Genomic DNA, 25,820 nt, shown 5'->3' with positions numbered 1-25,820 from the left:
GTAACTTGTCTAAAAGGTTTTAATGTGAAGTGCAAAAATATTTATGATTAAATGAAGCCTCATGGAAAAGAAAATAATATGCCATAGTACAGAAAACCATCAGATCACAGGACAGTAGTTTAAGACATGGTAGAGGTCTCAGCTAAGATGGCACACCAAATCACACAAAATATTAGCTGTACAAGAGGTTAGTAATAGTCCAGTGGCAAAATTTCAGATGAAGGGATCTGATTTTCTGAGTCTTCTCTGTCTGATCTTGGTTGCCCCATGGTCTATCATAAGAGTAAGCAGCACATGATCATCAGATATACAGACTCTACAAAAATGGTAATAATTTGGTATCCTTGCAAACTAAGGACATGATGAGTTTTCGTTGTTTCTGTCTTCATATTAGAAACACCTCTACAAATTTTGGTTAAAAGAATAACAATAGGGTCTTCATCTTGAAAGATATTTTGTGAGATGACTATATGTCTGACAAGATGTACTGCCTTGTTTTTATTCCAGTAACTAAAAGCTTCTTGCTTAAATTTATTTGCAAACAGCTGCAAGGTTCAGCATGTGAGGAAAAGAATGTCATGGATGAGCATTCTGGGCTGGCTGCCCAAAACTTATTATGATTATTATAGATCCTGCACATGGTATGTGACAGTTTTCCCATCTCCATGTCCATCTCAGTCTTTGTGGAAAAGGAGGGCTGAGAGTCTGTCTTGAGGTATAATTATGCAATCCCAGGGTAAATAACAAAAAGGCAACAACAATATTAGTAACTGATAGAAACATGATATGAATTCTGTTTTCCTGAAGAACTATGGAGATCACTATAATAATCAAGCCAGAAAAATTCAAAACTCTGAAATAAATCCAATAGTTAGCAATTCTTAAAATACAAAGCTGGGAGAAAACCTGAAACATTATCAGTCTCAACTCAGAAGACATCTAAATCCTGAGCTCTCAGAATGGAGTATATTTCCTTGTTAACATTACTAAATGCATTCAACTTGGGTATATTATTTGCAAAGACCAAGGTTTTTTTTATTTTTTTGTTCTTTGTCATAATCCTCCTAGTGTTTTCAAATGCTTCATTTTTAAGGCTTCTGCAAACTGTCAGTTTAGTCCTCACTGATGACTATATTGTTCATATTTATGCTACTTCTTTCAGTGTGTCTGCTGCTGCCTGCACAGTGAAGGCTGCAATGGAAATCTGCCTCTTCACTTCTTCCCAGGCTTCATGTTGATCAGCTTTGCTTTTAATATCAAACATGGCATCATAGATTCCTGGGAAGGATTCTCCTGCATATTTGTTGTGGCTGCTTGGAGCAAAGATAACATGTCTGTAGGGAAGGAAAAAATAACAATATTATGCATAAGGAAAATAAAACATACTACTTTATGTTTTATAAACCAGCTGTAAACACTTGACACTGAAGATGTAAATAAATAAGATTATTGCAGCAATAGTAGCTAAAGTCCATGAAGCAAGAAAATAACATAAGCTACATTATAAGACCATTTATTCACTGCCTCTCAAATAAGATTTACTTCTTGACCACTGAGAAGATGAGAAGACCACTGAATTCTTTCCCTGCTGTTTCAGTACTGCACTCCACAGTACATTTACTAGCACAGCTGTACTCTTAAAATTGATCAAATTGTAGGTTCTTCAATTATACACTATTCCACTTTCAAATAATAAGAACAACTTCCTGAAGTTTCTACAGTTAAAATTACTTAAAATTACCCCAAGCCTAAACTTTTCCATCTGTTTAGAAGCCAAATCAAAGCAAGAGAAATTATTTGAATAGGCTTCCAACAAGAATCTTCCTCATTCTTTACAGTATTTCACACTGAAGTTTTCCCCAATGTCCCTTTTCATCTCATTCCTCCTGTCTCTTGTACTTTTGCTGTGTTGAATAAAATCATTATAACTCCATTTAGAGACTTCTAAATCTTAAAGGAATTTTCATAGCGTACTCCATGAGGAAAGTGAAAAGTAAGCCTTTCTCACCTATAGAATGGCCTGCCAGGTAATCCAAGAGGGTCAATGAAAGCCCTTTCCAGAAACATGAGCTGATCATTTAGTGATCTGACAGCAAGCAAGCTAAAGAAAAAAAGAAAAAGGGAATCTGTTGAATATGTTAACTGCAGTGTTACTCTTATCCCAGCATACACATCTGGATTTATAAAGGACAGTATATCTGGGATGTTGAACTTTAAGTGTAGCCCACAAAAGATAGCCCATGCTATCAGCTAACCTGCATAACCGAATTATGCTGACCTGTCCTGTAACAGAGTCTGGTTCATAACTGGAAAGTCTCTTAAAGCTGTTTTTGAAGTCCAACTGATAGAATCAAAATACAGTGTTTTGGGTGTTTTCTCTCATGTTTTCTCTCATTCCTTTATTTCCTTTTCATGAGGATGCTTAGACCATTTTCTTCTTTTGTACAACAGTTTTCTAAGGACCCTCTTTTCCAGAAAGGCAGCCAGCCACAAATTATTTCAATAAAATGGCATTTGTTTTTATGTAAAATCACAACATATCAGAAAAAGGAACCCTGTGATGTTAAAATCCTCTTTTGAGCCTTCTGAGAATTGTGTATTTCTGATGGTAGATTTTAAATTCCCTAGAGCAGAGACCATCTGTATCTGTGTGCTTTTAATAGCCCTGCACATACTATTGATGCTTAATAAATAAAAGAACTGTGACAAGGTTATATAGAATATATGTGGGCTTGGTGGTTTACATCCAAAGTAACTTGTAGACCTTCAAAGGCATCCACCAATAAAAAATGTAAAAATTTGTATCACAGTAAAACAGGACTACCATTAAGGATTTTTTTTCAAGTTTACAGTGGTGCAAGCAGAAACTGAAACTGTTTGGTTTAATTAAAGCATAGATTTAGGCCATCCATCAATAAAGCCATTTTGAAAATGTCACATACATGTTATATGTCATAAATGTCATCTTTTGCACAAGAGATTAGTGTTAACTCCTTTATCTGAGAGTTGCTGCCATTAAAAAGGTGGCTTTTATTCTCAGCTAGTGTTCCATAATGGTAAGCATATGGCTAAATTATATTCTTCCCAAGAAATGGAATATACATATATGTATATACAAAAGGAAGTTTGGCTTGTCATTCTGGGCATGGCCTATAAAGAATAAATTAAGAATTAAGTCAAGTGCAAACTAGGCCTTTTGGCATAGGTGGTGCACAGAATTTCTTGAAAGCTCGTCAAAAAGCATGCCACAACTACAGCTTCTTTATTTCTTTTTTTCCATTAAGTGGCAGCAAGTGAAGACTAAGCCCTCTTGAGCTTAGAGGACTACATGGCGTATTTGACTGGAAGAAAAAAAGAGTTGAACTTACTTATTGAGATCTATTTGTTGCAGTCTCTCATGAAAGCTAGCAGCAACTTCTGTAAAATTCTTCACAGCTGAAAACAGAGCATCTGGAGGGAGCAGGAGCAAAGTATTTAACTTCAAATTCTGAAGAGATCAGTTAACAAATCAAATTTTTCAATTAAAGCTTTATCTTCCACCGTCATCATGATCATGAACTGTTAAAAGTCTTACTGAAGGAAAAGAAGATGACCCTATATTCCTACATTAAAAAATACATAATTCTGTGTGAAAACCTCTCTTAGAAACAATAGCAGTAAGTATTGTTGCGAATATTGTTTAGTATTTGCTACTTGAAGAAAGTACAGCAATATCAAAAACCAGATCATGGAACCAGAACTAGACTGTTCAGGTAGGTCTGAGATTTTACAAATCCCAGCAACCTGTGTTTTATGGTTATATCCCTCCCACAGAGTTTTGAGAAAGATTGAGAATGTGTGTGGTTGTGTGTACACACACGCACATGTACCTGATATTGGCTATTAGCAGCCAAATCTTAAACTGAATATTTTATAATGTTGCTAGTTAAAAAAAGGTTTCTCAGGCACAGAATTATCCAACATGGTAAGCTGCAAAACAGTGTAATTTTTTTTTAAGGAAACATGACAATGTATTGTTGTCAATACTGGTGAATCATACACAGGTCAAAGCACATGCAACTGCAAGTGTTAGCTCTATTTGGCAATGGCATGGTCGTCCCCACACAGGCATGCTAGAGACAAAATATTCCCATTTCAAATTAATGGAGGGTATTGCTCTTGTTTTATTTACTGTTCATACAGCACAAGGTAAATACCAGGTCATGACTAAGACATCCATTAATATAAGGCACTGTTAGCATTAACAGAGCAGGAATGTGAAGAAAGATTGTACGTACCAAAGGATACATTGTATGTTGCCAGCTCCTCTTCGTGATTCCTTGACAAATTATAGATGATGTGAGCATAGTTGCTCACAGCTGATGCATAATCTCTACAGTCAAAGGGAAGCACAACAGAGTTGGCCAATTCGAACACCAGCCCTCCCCGTACCTGAGCTACTGTCAGATGATTCTTGAAAGTGGGATCATAAAACTGTTCCACAATTTCATAAGTTTCATAGACACTGTGGTAAACTGGGTAGCTGCTGTATTTTGCCACGTTCTGAAACAAAGGAAACCAAGCCAAAATCAGTACCATTATTCAGCTATGTCTATTTCAGTGTGGCTTGAAAACCTTTGCTGTGGGATTCAAGGCATGGTACAGTTTAAGTGTTTAGGTCATACTAATCCTATGTAGCCACTATAGACAGTCGAAGGAGAACTGGTCAGTAGTGGCTCTCTTAGACATTAACCTATGCTGAGATGAATGGTCATTTGGAGAAATCTCTCTCCACTGACCATGTACAGAGCCCAAAGAAGGTACCTAAGCACAGACACATAACTTTCAGTTGGCTAAATCCAGGTGAGATTGGACTTCTTATCTAGCTTGGATTGAATAATAATTTGTGTCCTTGGATATTCCTTCCTCAGAGGAAATGACCACATTGAATAGTTGGCTCCTTGAACATTTCTCAGTTAATCTCCTCTCACAGTATGCTCCACAGCCCAACTCATATTTTCAATAAAACACAAACCATTTTGAATTCAAAGCTTCGTAAAGTGTTACAAATCATTCAAAAGTCACCATAAACTAATTAGAAGCCTTCATCAGCCATAGGTAATTTTGAGCACATCCATTTACCCTGAGCAAAAGTCCTTTTGACTATGTGACAAGTTGATCATTCTTATTTATTACATATTTGTGTTGAGGTAGGACATAGAGTTGTAGTAATTAGACACCACTCTGACACACTGAACTGAACTACACTATCCTAAAAAGCTGAAAGTCTAAATGGCTCCTTTACAGGCAAAGTTATTCAGGCAGTTACAAGGGAGACCAAACTAGAAAGACACAGACTTACCCAATTTTTACTGTAACGTGCTCTGCCTGAAGCAATGCCAAGACGTTGAAAAAATGCTTCAAAGTCATTGCCAGAACCCAGTTTATTTATTCTTTGAACAAGAAAGAGGAAAATGCCTTGAGTAACAATACTTAAGTTATAATTTTAGTTTGCTTTCAAGCATACCATGGCAGTTATTTATTCAGCAGTCACTACACACTACATAGTCTTTCCCCAGTGTGCCTCTTTTTTGTCAATACCTCATGAACTGCCTCTGACCCCTGAATGACCAGCACCTCATCAGTTGCATTCTCTGAGGATCAAAGTCACCCTTCTCAGGACCAGAAATATCCAGTTCTCAAAAGGAGAATATACCTCACTCTTTTTTTATCACTGACAAGATCCAGTGGCCTTCCTCCTGCTGAACTTCCACTATCCCAAGCTCTCAACTCAGAGATATCACAGTGGCTGGCTTCATGGAATAAAATCACTTTTTGAGATCCTGTAGAAATCCCCTGGTAAATTTGAAGAACAATGGTGTAAAATCCTGCCTGGTGTGCTCCCCAGCCACCCAAACTCAGAGGCCTTCCAGAAGACTGGAAAAAATGCAAAGGAAGACTGTTGAGTTAACATCTTGTGTAATTGCCACTGGCTTGTGCGTACTGCCTTATTTGTCTAAACCTCTATAAACTAAAAGAACACATTTCATATATAAAGCCTCTTGCTCATCTACAAAGGCAGGGTCACAAACCTATTGTACAGCAGTGTATCAGCTGCAATCATTACAGCTCTGGAATTTATACCAGCTGAGAATCACACTATTTCTCTTCAGAACTCAGTTTTTCATGAGTATTTCTTTAAAAACCACATTCTACGAGTTATAATAATGCTTGGTATGTAATTTATCTTCTTTTGTCACTGACCTGGGGACCTCTTTATATTCACTTGATGGATTTTTTTTATACCAGCTCTCGTAAAGAGATTTTCCTTCAAACCCCTCATCAGGACTTGGTATCTAGAAAAAAGACAAAGGGTACAATTTTAAATGTTACCAAACAACAAGTCAGCAACCTGTCATCACTCCAAGCCTATGGCTTAGGGTTATGAGTGAGTCATCTTAAGTCCCTCAACCTTTCTGCATTTCCATTTTAACATTTCAAATGCATAGCGTTTTACAGAATAATAGTTTACTTGCTAAAAAATAGGTAAATTTGGATGGAATAAAACACAAGAAAAGCAAAACATTTCAAGTCAATATTTACATTATGATATTTCTTTATGAGATTTTCAGCCATTTAAATATTCAACAGAGAAACCCCTCACAAAACCAAAACATTTTGCTTTACTTTGGCAGAAAATTTTTTTATTAGTTCAATTTAAAACTGTTTCTACCTTGTTTCAGTTCACAAAAAATATGTTTATGCAGAAGCAACCTTATAAGGGCAAAGTGCACAGCACCTGGTGTTTATGTCATTATAGCTGCTAGAGAGGTATACAAATCATAATCATTCTAAAGTTCATTCCTAGCACTGACTAATTTGCAGGTAACTGAGCAGCTTAAATACTGTGGATGTTTCTTCATCTTTCCTTTATATTGGTGGACTGATGAGGTTTCATTATTTTGAATCTATTAAAGATTATTAATATATATTCCATTATTAATCTGTCTTCTATCTAAGAATTACTCCACAATAGGAATCAAATTAAAACTAATTTATTTGGAGGTTTGTCCGTGAAGGAAATTGCCCATAGAACAGAACTATCAGCATGAAAACTTTTTACCACAGATTAACTATGGATGGGATCACATGGGACATGCTTCCTTATCAGCATTCTCTTCAGACAACAAGCTGTGGTTACATGCACTCATCAGCCTTTGCTTCCCAACTCGAGGAAGGGTTACACAAGCATTTTTACTGGTATTTAGGTCAAGATTTTAATGATGGCACTTGGCGTCCAAACTGAGACTCTGTTGACCTGATTTCCTGACAGTTCCAAACACCTTCACTTAGCACAGGTTACCATGGGAACTGCAGGTGATCAACTCTTCTTGAGTGCAGGACAGAAGTCTCTTTATCTGGGTACCCACTTTTAATAGAGCTACATTTTATTTGCTGTCTTTTAATTGCCAAAAAAATTATTATACTGATTTACTACTTTTCCTTTACTTTTGCACCAGTCTAATGCCAGCTTCCAAGAGATAATAAATTATCAAATGACTGAATACATAAAGCAGATAAAGGCAGATAAAGTAAATTCACAGAATATACACAGTAGTTAAATGTACATTACATTGGCATCTAAGATATACACAAAACTATGTAAAATGTTCACTGATTAATACAGTTAAACAGAAGAATCCCCAGAAATAAAATGCCAGCCTCTAAGACCCACTCCCCAAGCAAGGAACATCTTACACCTAAGATGGTGTGGCTATTTCCTGAGAAAGGTCCCTATCCCCCAATTTTGTGTGCCACACAAATGTGTGACAGCATTATGGTCGGACACAAAGAATAACTAACAGGGTACACTAGAGCTGAGCACATTGACCAAACCATCACACAAAAACAACATGGTAGCCACCCTAACTTCTTCCCCTGCCTGAAGGGAGTCAGAGTCTCCTACTACCATGGGCATTCTAGTAGTTGATCTGGGCAACCAGGTATATGCTTGTTTCTGTCCTCTGGTTCACAGCATGCTTTTGTTCTTAGAAGGAATGCTTTCACAGAGGGAGTGGGAAAATCCCCTAACCCCAAATAGTTGCTAATTTAATAGTATAAGCTTGGAATCCCCTTATCTGTCCTGGGAAAAAGCTCCAGTTCCATAGCTATTGACCTAAAAGGGGTTCTGCAGTCAGAAAGAAAGATCTGACACCATGTTTTTACAGACAAAGCCCCATCAAGTGAGCACTGAACATACCAGCTAAAAATTTCAAGCGATATTACCTTTTTAGTCAGACTGTAAACTAGGCTGTACATCAGTGGTGTGCAATCCACTCGCAGTGTGTAGTTTCCTGAAAAAACATGAAAAACTATTTATTTGAAGACGTTCCCTCAGCTGAAACTTCATGCTGTTATTTATTAATAAGAAAGGGACTAGGGAGCTACACTCTTTATGAGGAGCAAGCTGAGAAGAGTCTTCCTATGATCTTCTCAGTGCACTTTATTGGTAGGGATGAATTAGAGCTCAGCTTTTGAATCAAGTCTTAAGAGCTTTTCTTATGTCCCTGTGATTATTAGGCACATTATAAGAGAAGAAGCTGACTCTAAAGAGTTGCTACAGAACACAGGGCACAACACTTCTCGTCCCTCTTATGACCTCCCAAAGAGTGGGTCACTACTGTAAAGAACTTTTTCCCTGAAACAACATGAATATCTGAAGGATACTTTATGATTCCAAGCCACAGTTTCTCCCCATATTCATTTCTGAATTAATGCAACAAAAATTATCACATTGAAGGTCTCATGAATCTCCAAGAACAAAATCTCTCCCAGTCATACCATCACTAATCCTATAAGACACAAGTCATATCCATGTACCTTCAACAGAAGAATCTGCATTAATATAAGCCACTCCCCGTGCTTGCAATATTTTAGCATTTTCCTACAAGAAAGAAAAAAAAAGGAAGAAAATGCTGATACATTTTTTGTCCCTCAGAACTTAGAGGGACTTCTCTGAAATAGCTGCTCCCATTCACAAAAGAAACAGGTATTTCAGAGAAGGATATCATAAAGTGCAGAAGCTAGAGATTCTTGATATTCAAAAGGAAGCTCAAGGGAGAGAGAGAATGTGTGTGTAAGGAAGGAGTGGCGGGAGGGAAGAAGTGCTTCTTTCTAGTGCAGATTTCCCAAAGAGTAGCCACCATGCAAATTTCTTTTTGAGCACTCTTGGTTTACCTCAGCCCACTCTGTTGATCCTAACAAGCCAAATTCCTCTGCATCCCAGCTCGCAAATATCACTGTTCTCCTTGGTCTCCATCCTGAAATGAAAATCAATGAAAATTGTATTACAAAAATAAAGGCTGCTTGTTACATGACTAATGTGAAAACATATGGCATTTTTGGGGGCTGATCTTTTACCATGATCTGTGGGCAAAGAGATATACATAAGTAACTTTAACATCAACTTCAATAACCTTATCTAGTAATGATTTGCTATTGTAGCAATCTCTCCTTTACTTCAATATTGCGCCAAATAATGTATTTTGTCTCTCACCTTTAAATGCAAGAAAATTTTCTAGAATCTAAAACTCTGATTAAGAAAAAATAATGTGCTGTGCACAAATTCTTGAAATAAGGCTTTTCTAATCCTCTTGCTCTGTTCAGTCTAGTATACATTGTATATCAGTGTCTATTCTGACAGAAAAGTGACATATTTTCATATCTATTAAAGAATGTCTTTGACCTGTCTTTCAAATGCCAGATTTCAAAACCTTAGCAATTCCCTGTAACTTTGACAGATCACCTTCAAAAGAAAAATCTTTCACTTGAAGTCCTCCATTCAATTTAAACCTAAGCCAAACAGAACAGGCTCTATTGCCCTGATGCTGCACCTCAGCCCAAAGTTTCCTTTGAAGTTACTGAACTTTTTCACCTTTTACTCCCTTTTTTTTAACTTTATTTTTTTCCTCATTTGCATTCCAGAGACAGCTTCCCCTGATATTCAGTTACTGGGAAGAAATGGAAATAAAACTAAATGTCAATAGGTTTTATGGGTAATAGGCAGGCAAAGAACACTTCTCTAACATAGTATTTATGTTAGAGCTTCTCTCCATGGGATGTCAGATAGGGAGACAGCATTTGCTCTGACAGCAACAGAAACTTGGTGCAGTTGACATTTTTTCCTGTTCTAATGCAAGTAGGCATGAAGTATTTTTAACCATTACCTCCTACTATGTTTGCACAGCTCATTCTCAGCATTACATTGACATTCTTCACTTATTCTTGAGTATGCCTCCAAGTCACAGTCAAATGCTGAGAAGGCTCAGCCTGTGGCCCTGATGAAGTTCACCACTGTGTCAGTATTATAACACCACTGACACATCTAGACCTGCCCCAAATACAGAGTAGTCAATTGCACCTAAATGTTGTGTTTATTTCAGCATCCCCCATTCTGTTTTGTTTCCCTCTAGGTATACTTTCTCTTGAGCATTAGTACTTCACATACACCAAGGTGCAGAGCAGCATGTTTATTCAAGATATCAGTGAGATACATGTTTTTAATTTCAAGCATATGTTTAAATCTCACAGAAATCAATGAGCATTGCTAAGAGTAGCTACTTTGATGTGCTTTTTTCTTTTATTACATTACCTTTGTTTTTCAGTTTTCCAAAGCTCCTCACAATCTCGTGAACCACAGCTGCCCCACTCTGAGGATCAATGCCACCAAATACCCATGAGTCACGGTGGCCTCCCAGAATGACATATCTGTCTAGAGAAATTAATTTTGGAGGTTTACTTTTTTCCTGACACAGAGATGTTAACTTGAAGTAATTTCTAGTTTTCCACATATGTATCAAGCAACACAGATTAATAGTTTATAATATACATGATAGAAAGGAAAAAAAGTTTTAAATTTCTGAAGACATTTTTCTATATTTTTAGTCAGTGTTGAAGAATTTGTCAAACCCAGTAAATGGATCCCACAAGACCTAAAACCTCAAACTCCATGTTGTTAGTTCTATTATTGAATGTCTACACGTTTCCTCTAAAGATAGAAGCATTTTTCCATACTTCACAATAGTGTGATTCATGGTGAAGCTGATCCACTAGTTATATCTGTACAGTACAGAAATTCATAACATTGTGAATTCATGTGCTGAATGCAGTACTTCTCTGGATATACATAATCAATCACAAATACCGTTGTCCAAATCATGACAGAGATATGATTACTGAGATAAAATTCAGACTAGGTCTCTGTGCTTCTATAATATGGTTAACAGTTGTGTTTTAGGCAAAAGGAAGGTGCTGCAGTCAGAAGATAAATGATGATTCATTTATCATCATTCTAGGAATGTCTATATATCTGGGGTTTTTTTAGATTATAAAACCACACTGGTTACAAGACACTGTAAGATAGACAAAAAGTCAATAATGGTGGATATAGTGTCTTCTGATGGCACACAAAATCCATTCCCATGTTTTCTATGGGAGAATATCCACTTTAAAATATTATTTCAATTGCAATGTTACTTGCCTGAAGGCAAATATTTCCATCTTGGTTATGACTCCCCCTTGAAAATCAGCATTTACAGTTAAAGTGCTGTCATACTCTGAACCATATGAAAGCCAGGGCAAACACCATTTCAAAGATCATGCAATACAATATTTCAGAGAAAACTATATTCCTCATCTCCCCCTTGTAACCATGAAGTACATGTAGAGGTCACTGTTCACTCAGATTACACTTAAGGCAAATGATTTTACCTGGTTCCACTGTGCCTCTGATAGTACCAATCACATTGTAAATCCTTCTTACATCATTGTTGCTATGAATGTGCATTTTCACTTTTCTAGTGTATTGGGAAGAAAATGCAAAGAGAAAACCCACCAGATTAGATAATCAAACATCTTGACACCTTTCAAAAGTGTACAATATAAATGACAAGGAAAGCATTTTGATCAAATTTATCTCCTATTAAACCAAAGTAAATCTGAAAATATTACAGTGTAGGTTTTTTCTGGATTCACACTTGCACAAATGAGAACAGCATTAAGCCCTTGACAGCTATGTAATATTTCTGATGTCAATAAAATTTATACAGATGAGATCAGAACTCCAAAGACCTTTTGCTAGCAGCTAGTTTTTAAATTTGAAATAGTGAAAGAAAAATGGAAAACATCTAATGTTAAAAAGGTAAATAGTTCTAATTTTCTGCAGTTTGGTGCAAATCAGAACTGACTCCATGTCAGAGTTTCATCCCAGCCAGCAACCAAGCCCCACACAGCCACTCACTCACTCCTCCACTAGCAGAGAAAGAATCTAGAGGGTAAAAGGTAGAAAACTCATGGGTTGAGATAAAGACAATTTTATGCATAAAGCAAAAGCCATGGAAACAAGCAGAGCAAAACTGTTCAACCATCTCCAAAAGAGCAGAGCCCCACCACATGTAATGGTGACTTGGGAAAGCAAACACTATCACTCCAGATGTCTCCCCTTTCCTCCTTCTTTCCCCTACTTTATGTACTGAGCATGGTGTCAGATGGTCTGGAATATCTCTTTGGTCAGCTGGGATCACCTATCCTGGCTGTGTCTCCTCCCAGCCTCCCATGTACCCCTCACTCTCTCACCAGTGTGGCAGCACAAAGAGCAGAAAAGGCCTTGGCTCTGTGTGAGCCCTGCTCAGCAATAACAAAAACCTTTCCATATTATCAACACTGTATTCATGACAAATGAAAAACAGCCTCATAACAGACACTGTGAAGAAAATTAACTCTACCCTAACCAAAACAAGAACATTCCAGCACAGTCCATACTTCTGCAGAAAATAAGACAACCTGAGTTGCATCAAGAGATTTTTTCTACAACATCAAGAGTTGTTTATCTGTACCACAGCTGTAGGTGTAACATCTCAGCCCCAAGGGTTCATATAAAGATCAGTATGAACAATTATATGAAGTTAAACAGTTCATATGAAGTCAGTACATTGTACTCAGACAACATTGAAACACATAGACTTTAGTCCTAAACTGTAATTACTAATTCAGTTAAAAACAATCTGAAGCAATAAAATTGACATCAGAGTTTAGGCTCTTTTTCTGGAAAAGCTGAGTGGACTAATTGCTTATAAGAAGCAGTTTAATACTGCTTTATATAAGTAAAAAGATAAGACCAAAACCTGGACTCATATGAACTTAAAAAGAAAAGAAAAGAAAAGAAAACAAAACAAAACAAAACAAAAAAAAAAAAAAAAAAAATTAACCCAAAAAAAAAAAAAAAACACAAAAACAAAAACAGAACAAAACAAAAAAATACAAACCCCCAAAAACCCAAAAAGCACTCTCAACAAACAGTTTATCAAAGGTGAGATGTTTTTCAAATGAAACTGGTTCAAGACTAGCTGGAAACTAAAGCAAGTAGGTCATATCCATCCAAACAAGACATAATGTACTAATGATTTGCACTGAGCACATTTCAGCCAAGAAAATAGCCAAAACCAAAGGAATGATGTAAATAAACCCAGCTACTCTATCTTTGGTTAAATTCTATTGCTCTACCTGTTTTTTCCCTGATCCAAAGAACACTCTCCTTAGGAAACAAAACTGACCTTGTCGAATAATTTCCTGTAAAGCCAGGACCAACGTTGTAAGATACATTCAAATTTCCTTTCCAGCTGCTATGAGGTGGTGCCTGTCCTCCCATATTACTGTTATGAAAAAAAAAAAAAAATCATTATCAGTTGCAGACCTCTTACAACAGCACTAAACAAATGGGGGACCAGAAACCACACTATGCTAGATCCCATGAACATGAAAACCAGTGTTGGTCTTTGTTTTAGACAATTTATACTACAAACTTTGGCAGGAGAATAATCTGGAGTTTTAGCTACACTAATACTAGTAAATTAACATAGAACAATAATCCTGAGCAGAGAGATCAGCTTGGAATGGCCTTCAGCTACCCTGGAAGACAGCACTGGCCACAAGGTTTTGCATATAAACTGCCTCTTGCAAATGGTCCCTGGGACATTCTACTGCCTTGAACTGCATTTGCATTTGAATTAGCAGAGAGCAACTTTGGCCATTCCATAACTTAATAGTACAGGCAGTAGTTTTATGGTGCCTGTCCCATGCACACCCTGTCTAATCTCGTAGCACAGGCAGTTGATATGTGTCAAAGACGTGATCAGAAACACGATCAGTCCAAGTCACCCTTTCTTGTTCCATTGTCAGAAGTGCCATGTTTTTCCTGTTAACACAACTGGAAATGCAGTAATTTAGTGGATTGCAATCACCCAGACTTATTCCCTTGAAGGACTTTTATTTTTGACATGAACTTCTGAGATACAAAGAAAGCATGCTGGATGTTCTGGTTCTTAGGAAGCAAAATATATTTATTGTGAATGAAAGCATGTCTTTTACTGTGAATACATACTTCAGTCAAGCTTTATTCCACAGAACACTTCAACATGTCTTCAGGCCCTGAGGAGATTGTTTATATAAAATATGATAGCAGGAATAACAAGATGCTATGAATTCTCAAGACAAAAGGTAAAACAATAACCCAGTATTTTTAAAGGATTTAGGTTTAATTTATAATTATTAAGACCAAGTTCTAGTATTATTTAATACTTATTGAACAGAAATGTCTGGCTACATCATATTTATACTATATATTTCTACATCATATTTATAGTATATATTTATACATATATAGTAATCTGCTCTATCACTACTAGTTGGCAGTGGAGAAAAGATGTTTTTTAACCTATACCTTTATCATTATGAGCAGTTATCCTGATAACAGTGATAACTATAAAGTTTTAAAGAAAAGAAAATTTGGAGACATATTAGTCCATATTACAAAAGACTATTTCCAGATACTCTGCACATACCTCATATGTAACAATAGATACCACACTTACCTCCTACAGAAGTCCTAATGAGAAACATATATATTATTTCAACAGCTACAGGAGAAGCAGAGTGCAAAAGTCTTTTTACTCTCTTTCCAAATACTCTCATAACTTCCAAAAAACAATCCCCTAAAAATACCTCATGTCTCCCACGCGCTTACCGCAGTAATGACTCTGCATCATGATAACCAATAGGATGAACTGGAATTTTTGGGAGACCTACACCACTGGTTTTGTCTAATCGGTATGTGTATTCTGAAAGCAAAAGATAGATATTTTTGTATTTACAAGTCTCAGAAAGAAGCTGTACAATTCTTAGCACAGTCTTAACACTGGAGTCAGGAATAATCATTTCACTTTCCTGGGAGTTGAGCTGACATCTTCCCAGTAATTTCATTCTTTGTGCTTTACCAACATGTTTTCAGAAAGACACCAATCAAGGTTCTCCCACAGTCTGCAGTCATGCATTTAAAGATGGCTGGAAATTTTTTAATTATTAGTTCATTTTTGGGGGGTGAAATACTCTTACATAGAAATATTTGTCTTCATGGGAAAGAAGTTCAGGCTAAGCTACACATAAAGAACAAGAGCAAAGAAGGAGCCCATAGTGTGATACTTGGAACATTCAGCTGGGAACTAAAAAAATTTGCCAGTTGATAAAGAGAGGCAGATAAAATCTTATACACTGGACTACTGAATATTCTGGATTGCTGTTTTCATGTACAAAACAAAAACTAAGTTTTGATCTGACAAAGATCAAATACAAATAAATTTTTTTTGCAAATCTCAATCTTCATTATGTGGACAAGAGCATATACAGAGTAGTTTCCTCCTTAATACAACGCTTACCAGGACCCTTTGTGATTGAGGGAGACAGGGATTCATTTGTGCAATCACTGACACTAGCATGAGGAACCAGAAATTTTCTTCATGGTCTGCTCTGCCATGCTGCTGTTTTGAATATATAACCCCTTCCAGCACAAGTTTTGCTGCCTAGAGGCAGCACTGCCCATCACTTAAGGACTGCTTTTCTTGAGGTGATTGCCTCTCTCAAATATGCTGACCCAAGTGCTGGAATAAATAGTTCTTAATGAATTTCCATCAAAATGATCTGGTTTAGTTGCAAAATGAAACAGCTTAGGCACAACTCAAGCAGCTGAGGAAGCCTGAGGTGGAGGTGATGAATACAGATCAGCATTCTAGGGCTCCCCTAATATCCTTTCACTTTCTCCCACGCACCATTTACAGAAGTGGCCTACTGCAGTGAAACCCAAAGCTGCCTTTTAGCAACAAAGACTAAGAAAGAAAGTGTGTTGTTATAAGGGAGAAAACATCCTCTGCCTTTTCTTAAACCAGACCCTCAGAGAATGCTTTCTGTAGAGTCACTCACCTTTTGCAGGATAACCTGGAGTCAGAGGATCTCCTGCTCCATTCAGGTTTAATACATTTCCACGCTGGGCTCCTCCACCTGGAAGGTTCCAGCCATTTGGATAAGGATCTACTCCAGGTGCGCAGTAGTCAGCAGGGTCAGAGTACAGAATAATTCCCTTGGCACCTGCCAATTCAGCATTCTTCACCTGCAAAGCACATCTCCTGTCCCTATCCAGTCCTTTATAGCTTGACCCCAGAGTTCAAGGGGCAGAACAATGTATAAATTACAGTCATTTTTCCTCAGGATCTTTTACAGTGCTTGGGATAAGTCAAGGGCCCATAACTGTCTTGTAATTTTCTGAAAAATATATATACAGATATCAGGTTTCATATGAAAGTGAAAGATTTGCTGTTGCTTTGACTTTTAGTTAGCAGATAATATCAATGACATGGAAAACATCCTCCACAGTATTGCTACATAACCTGAGTTTGCATTCTGTCATCCAGATCAACACAATCAGCTGACTATTGAAATGTACACATCACGAAGAAAAAACTGTATCATATTAATGCAACAGTATCTTTCAGGTAGTCCTGTAGCTACCTTATTTACTTACATTATCTCTGAATGTATCTCAGGGTCTGGTCCATATAGGAAGATTGTAATTGGAGAGCTTGAAACTGCCTTTGGCTGAACAAGACTAACTCCAGAAAGACCGCATTTTAGGCTCATTATGGCAGAAGGACTGACCTGCATGCTGTTTTAAAAGTGTTCTTGTGTGACTTTATTACTGTATAATATATATCATTCTGACATTCCAATCTGGTTTGCTACTAGATATGACAGTGATGGATTGTGACAGAGTGACAACTAATTCTCAACAGTTTTAAATTTGGGCATTTTAACATAGGGTTTTTTTCATTTCTTTTTTTTAAGGAAATACAGTACTTGCCTTCATCCTCTATCCTCTTTTTGCACACCATTAGGAAGTTTAAAAACTTTCAGTACAGTTCTCCAGATTTTATATAGGCTACCAAATTCTTCAGTATATAAGCAGTCATTAGAAATACTACTGTGAGAATGAGGATAAACTGTAGTTTAAAAATAAATTTATATGACAGGACATTGAATAACCAAATACAGAACTTAAAATAGCTTTCATATAGTTATGGTCTCTCTCTGATGTACAGAAGCCATTATAAAGAAACACAATATAGACATGGTAAACAACAGCTGAACCAACAGGGAAGAACAGTCTAGTTCAGAATTAGAGTGTATGACACTCTATTAGTGATATTTTGGAACAATTTATAGCATGGACATGAATATTAAAATATGGAACATTTTCCAACTGATTTGCTTTTATCCTAGAAATACTAAATAATCATCTTCAAACACAGGTCTATGGAAACTCAGTTACTCTACAATCTCCAGAACACCTCAGGGAAGTGTTTCAATCTCTTGAAAATGCTGAAGGGCAGAGCAGTTGAAGTGGGAGTAACACTGAGAAGGGCAGCAACATTTTTATACAGCAGGATTACCTTATTTCCTCTGAAGATCTTCCCATATCTGGCTATAACAATCTTTCCTGTACAGTTAATTCCCATTTCACGTTCTAATGTAAAGAAGTCCTCGGTGCGGCCATAATTCACATACACCAACTCACCCTGAGAGAAAGAGGCAGGATTTGAAACAATAATGTCAAGGAGCATGTTGAAAGGAGTATGTGATCTAGTACAATAAGAACTCAGAAGAGCTTTGTCCCCACTGAGTATTCCCAGTCAGGAGCTTTATGCATGCTCCCTTCCTGTGGTTTTTGCAGAACAAATGCAGACAACAGCTTGCTGGAGAATGCTACTGCTACTGCTAAGAGCGCTAGATAAGTACCTGGAGGTCTTGTCAAACTATTATGTAATAAGGTGAAAATAAGCATCAGATTTTGAAATGACGATCTTGTCTTTAGGTATTGTTTTCATTGGAAACAAAGTTTTTATATTTAATTAAAATAAAACAATTTCCTAAAGAAGGAAGCTGAAGCTCTTTAAACTTTTCATAATTTTTCACATCTCATCAAACCAAACAAAGCAATGATGTTATTCTTTCTTGGGTGATATGTTATGACAAAAGGTCAAAACCCATTAATTTTATCTTACACTGTCTTCCAAAATTCCCACTTCAACTCTTGGAACACTCAAAGCTCTTATGTCCCAGGGTACAGATCATCTACCTGGTTCTCCAGCTTTCTTTGAGTGTCTGAGGCAAGTGAATACAGTATTCCTTTTGTTTTCTGTATTTGAACAGCTTATTAACAAACATCACAAAGTACATGACTGATATAATACTGAGCTGTGTGAGTAGAAGCATTAGCATCTTTCTAGATGGAACTTTAAAGCAGAGCCTGGACCAGGGTTCTGTCAACCTAAATTATTCTACATGTAGAAAGGAAAGATATTGAGAATAATACCAAGAAATTCTAATCTTACAAAATATTAATTGAAACCCCTAATGATCATAGAACAGAAAACTCCTGTTACACAGGCCAGCTTTATCAAAGAAAGCTCATCAGCTGATACTATCTGTATAACATGACATGAAGGATTAGTGTTAAATTCAGATCACAGCCAACACCTTTATTGCTAGCTAGAAATGTCAGCAAAAGCTTTTCAAGCATACTCAACACTGTGCAGCTATACCTGTCAGTGTGAGGCTTGGGCAAGCAACATTTTGAAAAGTGAGATTGTTCATTTGGCCAGGTAAATGTAAAAGTCTATTTGTTCACCAAGATGGGAAACAATGGCACATAGTTACAGAAATGTCTGGGGAGGTTTACAGCAGCTGATATTAAAGATTTATTACCACAGTTTTTAAGGAAAAGAAAAAATAAAATCCAGTTCTGACTCAAACTAGAGAAAAATATTAAACATATATATGACTGCTCAGTTTGAACACTGCTTCATCACAATAATCCCAAGAACATTGGAGCTAGGTCACCTTTCCTACTAGTGACAAGTTGGGTTTTGAACTAAAGCCTAAGGAATTTTAAATTATTCTGTATTGCTCTCCGATATTCTCTGCTACGCTACAGTACACTGTGGTATTCCATCTTTTCCATTTCTATTATTTCTATTTCTGTCTCTGCTTCTTTTCCTACTTCTGTTCCTACCTCTATTTCTTTAACTATGTAGCATTCTACTATCTTACCTCGGGCACTCCTTGGGCTGAAAAGGCGCTGTAGGGTGGCACCACATCTCTAACAGCCTCATATCCTAGAGGAGGAGGCTCAGACAATGATGTGTTGAAAACCTAATGGGAAAGGAGAAAAGGAATAAGGTAAACAAGGCAATATGGAAAAGAAATACTTTCTATTCAGAAGCACATTTCACAAGCATTTGCAATCGAAAGGACTCTGTTCTACCTAAGAAGTGGCCAAAGTTTTAGCAAGCATTGGGCATTCTTTTCAGTAGGCATGCTCAATGTGTGAATTTACAAATCTCATCTCCACTCTTCACAGAGAATCCTGCATAAATGAACACAGGGTTCCCTGAAGTGGTCTGTGTACAGCAGATAAGAACAGGTTAGATAACAGTGGTAAAAATGCTTGCATTCTGTTCACCCCTGAAACTTCTACGTGCACTTCAGCCAGTATGAAATGAACTCATCCCCCTTGTGATAGCACATCTTGAGACCTAAATTCTCATCTTCCAGAAACTGAATTTAGCTGAATCATTGGTACTGTATAATGAATCAGTGCAAATAATGGTGCTGACCAGGGTTTCTTTTCTCTTTCTAAATAACAAGAGTAATTTTCAAACAATTGAATTACATGAAGCAATTCTCTTACATAATTGTTTTTTAACCTATATGTCAGGATGCTGTATGAATCAGGGTAAATATTAGTATTCCTAACACATATATTATGAAATGAAGATGCAAAATATAAAAGCAAACTGGAATCCCTGATTTCCATGAGCTTGTTACCAGGCCCAATATCATTAAGTGAACAGAGGACAGTTTTCCCTCACAGCCTTCCCCGGTGCATGAAAGTGATTTTGTTCCCTGGTTGGAAAAACTGGTGGTTTTTGTACCTCATTGCCATGCTCATCAATTATTGAGATGTAGTTGGGCTTAGTGTCATCAGGGTAAGAGAGCAAGACATCATAATGAACCAACTGAACTGAATCCAAACCAAATTTCTCCCACTCAGCTTGGACTTGCTGTGCCAGATGCATATTTTCCTTTGTTCCTGCTAGGTGAGGAAGCTGTGTAAAATTGCTAAAGAAAAGGAAGAAATAAGCAGGGTCAGGCATTGAAGGTCATAATCAGAACTCCTCTAAGCCTATCTGGAAATAAACCTCATAGAGATGATCAGATATACTCAGGCTAAATAAGGACCAAGACTTCTCTGCATCTGTGTATTGTTATGTTGTACACATAAACTGAGATTAAGGGTTTCAGGCTGTCCTGATCTAGCACAGGTATTTAAATCTTCCTTGCAGAATGGTTTAGCAAGAATGGTGTGATGACATTAGCTATGGGGTGCTGTTCTTTCTTTACTCCTTGTCTTCTGAGCTACAGTAGGTCTGTGCACTCCTATGCACAGTAAGACCTTATCATTGTGAACTGATAAAAGAACTGAGTACAATTATTTTTGTGTATTCAATTTAGAAATGTGCATAATCACTCTAGTCCTTACATGTAATTAACTAGATGTTCTCCTTGAATCCCACAATTTTAATTAATTTTGGCACAAATACTGATTTATCTAAAAGTTCACTCCTAGTGTGTCTTGGTGGTAAGTAAAACAGAGTGAGTTCTGAGTACTGTATAAACAAGGGACAGAAAAACTCAACAGTTTGTGACTTAAAAGTCATGCCAGTATGAATAACAAACAGTGAAAGAGAGCATAAATAATGAACAGCCCACTGTCTGAAAAAAAAAAAAAATTGTCCAGACCATTGTGAAAGCCCAGTTGTGGAGCCAGCTGAAAAAACCCTCAGTTCAAGGAGGCTGTCATCATGATGTCCTCATTCTATCATATGACCATGCCATTAACATGCCAAAGAAGCATGTGTAGCACCAGCTGGTGTTAATGAAGGAAATTATATCTTCAATTATGAAAGGATGTGAGATTAGGAAAAACTTAAATTCTGGAGTTCATATAAGACCCAAGCCATCAAAGAAATCCACTTTGAAAGAACTATATATATAGAATAGAAATAGAAATAATAGAAATAGAAATAGTAGAAATGGAAATAGAAATGGAAATAGAAATAGAAATAGAAATAGAAATAGAAATAGAAATAGAAATAGAAATAGAAATAGAAATGGTTTGCTTGTAAGGGATCTAAAACAATCATCCAGCCCCACTGCCTGACCAATTCAGGGCTGACCAAGTTAAAGAATTTTGTTAATGGCATGGTCCAAATGTCTCTTGAACACTGACAAGCTTGGGTCATTGATCACCTCTCTAGAATGTCTGTTTCAAGTCTGAACATCCTCTTGGTAAAGAAATGCTTCCTCATGTCCAGTGTGAATTTTCTCTGGTGCAGCTTTGAACTATTCCTATGCATCCCATGACTGGATACCAGGGAGAAAAAATGAGCACCTCTTTTGCCATTTCCCCTCCTCAGGAAGCTGTAGGGAGCAATGAGGCTGCCACTCAGCCTCTGTTTGTCCAAACTAGACAAAATTCTTAGCAGCCAAATGCTGCTGAATAAAACCATGTTCCTCTGATCATGCTAAAATTTAATACTGCACTAAAAGTCACTGTTATAGTGACAGTATCATCTTCTGGATGACATATACTGAACCAAGAGCACAATTACGTGATATTGTGAGTGAGAATGGTTTTCTATAGGAGTTACAAGTGTTTAAGTATCACATTTTCATTAGAAGTTGATTTATGCAATAACATTTTCCTGTATTACACTCCCATTTAACTGAACATTGTGGTTTTCTTCATTTTCTCTTCTAATCTGACTGCCTGTACTGGTAGTTCTGAGCAGTGACTAAACATCTGCTGTCTTTCACTGCAGGACTAGCCACATGACAGTAAATGAGGTACAATGCTTTCTGCTTACAGAGACAGGGACTTTAAAGGGCAGGAAGGTCCTTTCACAAAGCTGTTTAACAACAGATGACTTTGCAAAAGTCAAAATACAGGTTAAGACTTTAAAAGACTTCAAGACTTGGTTTTGAATGTGTATGTTATAGTCCAGTACATGACTGCTACATAGCAAAGAGACTGTACTTTTGAGCTAATTTATCTGCAATAGTTCATGGCAAATACACTTAAAATGGAAGCAGTGGGATTGCCACAATCCCATAAACTGAAAATGGTCTTTTAACATGTACAACTCCATGCTATGTAATCAAACTGGGAGTATGAGGCAAATCCAAATTTGTTGATTATTCCTACAACAGCTGATCCTCTTTCTTTACACTGAAAGTAAATTCCTATCAATAAATGATGACTTGTGTCCTATTACTGACTGGAACAAATATAAGATTTTAACAAATACTACACTCTCTTAAGAGAAAAGTAATCCATTTACAAGATCCCTAAAACAAATCAGGTACAAGTACCTGTAGTTAAAGCACCTAAGTTACTAAAATAGAAATATTTATTACATCAATTAAATTTTAATAGACTTTTAAATACCTATATTGTAATGTTCCATTGTTTTGAATTGTTTGCAGCATGACCAACAAGTCGGAGAGGTGATTTTGTCCATCTACTCTGCTTCATGAGACCCCAGCTGCAGTGCTGTGCTCAGCTCTGAGACTCAACACAAGAAGGACAAGGACTTGATGGAACAAGTCCCAAGGAGGCCATGAAAATTATCAGAGGGCTGGAGCATCTATCCTGAGAAGAAAGGCTGAGAGAGTTGGGGCCGTTCAGCCTGGAGAGCTCTGAGACCTTAAGCATTTTCCAGTGTTTGAATGGCGCTTACAAAAAGGCTGGAGAGGGACCTTTTCCAAGGGCATGCAGTGATATAAGAAGGGATAATGGCTTTCAACTGAAAGAGGTCAGCTTTAGATTGGATATTAGGAAGAAATTCTTTACTGTGAGGGTGGTGAGGCATTGGCACAGGTTGCCCAGAGAAGCTGTGGATGCCCCATCCATGGAGGTATTCAAGGCCAGGTTGGACAGAGCTCTGAGCAACCTGGTCTAGTGGAAAGCGTTTAGAACCAGAGGAGCTTTAATGTCCCTTCCAACCAATTCTATGATTCTGTGATCACTGGGCTGACTCCCATTTGATTTTTTTTCTTGTCTGAACTGATTAGTCTACACACTACTTACTAAAGAAACTGCTTGATGTTTTCCGCTTTCATTTCAGCCATAAATGCTGTCCTCATGTCCTCATGAGTACTCAGAGATGTCTTCTTATCTGTAGGTTTTGCAAACCAGCCTGTACAACACAAGAAAATACCAAAGTAAAAACATAAGAACAATATTCCCATCACACATACCACTTCTCTTTGGTGTCACCACAAGATTTTCACTATTTTACATTTTAGAGCTGTTTTTATTTCAGCGCATACAAGCAGCTACATCCTAATGCAGGCTGCAAAATGATGGCAGTGTTTGTCCCACAAACAGCAGGAGAACTTACTTGTCTAGGTAGATGCTGAGGGATATAAAATACTATCTTACATTTATTTATCAGTTATTTTCCTGTAGATGCTAAGGAGACTTATCTATCATCCTTGAGCACCAGAACATCATGCTGTCAGTTATATAGTTACCACAATAATAAGGCAGCAGCTTTACAAAAAATGCACAGAAACACAGGCACACTTTGTAAGGAAACACACTCTCTGGTCTGTCTGGCTTCTTTCTGGAATCCTTCCCTTTCTGACCAAGCACTACCAGAGTAAGTGATGAGAGGAACAGCTGGCTAGAAAGTGTTCCTGACATCTGTTTTTAAGTCAGACTGGACACAGTCAGTGCATGTGCAACAGCAGCAACATGGGTAGTGTGAATGACAGAACCAGTGGGTTCAAGAGGGCAACAAGTTGACACCAGTGAGGCACTGGTTACTGGCACAGTAAAAGGTTCTGCATAAGAGAGGAGTTCAGTCGGGGCTTCCCAATGGCAGCAATCCCAAGTACATACCAAATGGCATTGCAAAATACAAGTGGCTCCTTTGTTTTCCTTTCTTCTGTAAACTCATCATGATTCATATGTGAAACTAGAAAGAAGGTAGCAAGGGGGAATCTCTTGCAGCAGCAACCCTCTGTCCTGCCTGCTTGGGACAAGGAGCAGGTGAGGCACTGAGGGACTATTTCTCCCTTCCTGTCCGTGCCCCTCCAGCCCCATGTTTACCTTCCTGCCTCTGTGGCTGCGGCTGGTGCTGTTTTAAGGCATCAGGGTCGAGGGGTATGTTTTTTGTCCCCTCCTCACAATCCCAGCGCCCCTTTCTCTTGCCCACAGCACTACTTTACTCCTATTTACTTGAACAAAAAGTAAATAGAAAAACAAAGCAAAGACACAAAACCCCTTCTCCTGCGGAGAACAGAGATATCCCAGAGAGGGTCAGTGACTGCACCTGCCCGCTGTGAAGGGCGGGAGGCACGGAGGGTGGTATCGGCCGGCTGAGCGCGGACTCACCCCGGCCACCCCTGGACAAACTCCCGGGCGCTGGAAACCCGCCCGCTTCTCTCCCCACCCCAGCCCTTCCTCGGCCCGGCTCCGAGCCACGTCCCCCGGCTGGAGCCCCCGATGCGAAGGAGGGTTAGTCTGCACTGTACCGATGAGGAACCCGAGGAGGAAGAGCCCCGCCGCTGCTCCCAGGACGACAGCCCAGAAGCGGCCGCTGGCTGCCCTGGGGCCGGCCGACTCCGAACGGGCACCGAGCGACGTCCACATGGCTGCCGGCCCGGCTCGGCCGCCTCGCCGCCCGCAGTGCCCCGCGGCGCCCGCCTGAGCCCGGCCGGGAGGGCCCCGCTCTCCCCGCCCCGCAGCGCCCGGGGTAAGGCCCTCCCGCCGGCACGCCCGGCCCCGCCGGACGGCCGCTGGGTGAGCTGTGGCTGAGCTCTGGCAGCCGCTCCGGGCTGCTCGCCTCCCCTCTGCCACACCCCTGCGATATCCTGCCGTCCTGTGTTTCACAGAACCGCAGAATCAAATAGGTCGGAAAAGACCTCTGAGGTCATCGAGTCCAACCTATGACCAGCACATCAACAAGACCATGGTACCAAGTGCCACATCCAGTCCTTCCTTTAACACCTCCGAGGATGGTGACTACACCACCTCCTTGGGCCCATTCCAATGTCTAATCACCCTTTCTGTAAAGAAACTTTTCTTAATGTCCAGACCCCTGCCACAACTTGAGGCTATGTCGTCTTGTTCTGTTCGTGGTTGCCTGGGAGAAGAGGCTGACCCCCACCTGGCTGCACCCTCCTTTCAGGCAGTTGTAGAGTGATAAGGTCACTCCTGAGCCTCCTTTTCTCCAGGCTAAACCCCCAGCTCCCTCAGCTGCTCCTCATAGGACATGCACTCCAGAGCCTTCACCAACTTCATTGCCCTTCTCTGGATGCTGGAATGTCCT

At 38.5% G+C, this 25,820-nt stretch overlaps 1 protein-coding gene across 3 annotated transcripts; it reads right to left on the bottom strand.

Moving 5' to 3' along the window:
• LOC128804045 (putative N-acetylated-alpha-linked acidic dipeptidase) lies at positions 1 to 25,147 on the bottom strand. Of its 3 annotated transcripts, XM_053971470.1 has the most exons (19): positions 25,024 to 25,147; positions 23,573 to 23,681; positions 20,355 to 20,541; positions 19,471 to 19,572; positions 17,811 to 17,936; positions 16,288 to 16,474; positions 15,059 to 15,152; positions 13,590 to 13,688; positions 11,749 to 11,834; positions 10,631 to 10,750; positions 9,217 to 9,299; positions 8,860 to 8,923; positions 8,266 to 8,333; positions 6,244 to 6,335; positions 5,342 to 5,432; positions 4,278 to 4,542; positions 3,369 to 3,450; positions 2,009 to 2,101; positions 1 to 1,334 (listed from the first exon to the last, which is right to left on the bottom strand). In XM_053971470.1, the coding sequence occupies exons 1-19, from the start codon at positions 25,139 to 25,141 to the stop codon at positions 1,145 to 1,147; spliced, it is 2,256 nt and encodes a 751-aa protein (XP_053827445.1). In that variant the 5' UTR covers positions 25,142 to 25,147; the 3' UTR covers positions 1 to 1,144. The 3 variants fall into 3 exon arrangements, 2 of the variants coding, with proteins under 2 accessions (XP_053827445.1, XP_053827446.1); XR_008435915.1 differs by lacking the exon at positions 1 to 1,334 and having other exon boundaries at positions 2,012 to 2,101; positions 4,432 to 4,542; XM_053971471.1 differs by lacking the exons at positions 20,355 to 20,541; positions 25,024 to 25,147 and having other exon boundaries at positions 23,573 to 23,581.
• Between the last annotated feature and the right edge of the window lie 673 nt (positions 25,148 to 25,820).

The sequence above is a fragment of the Vidua macroura genome, chromosome 2 (assembly GCF_024509145.1).
Source record: "Vidua macroura isolate BioBank_ID:100142 chromosome 2, ASM2450914v1, whole genome shotgun sequence".
Lineage (NCBI taxonomy): Eukaryota > Metazoa > Chordata > Aves > Passeriformes > Viduidae > Vidua > Vidua macroura.
Note: the sequence above shows the minus strand (reverse complement) of the source record. Positions and strands in the feature narration are given on the sequence as shown.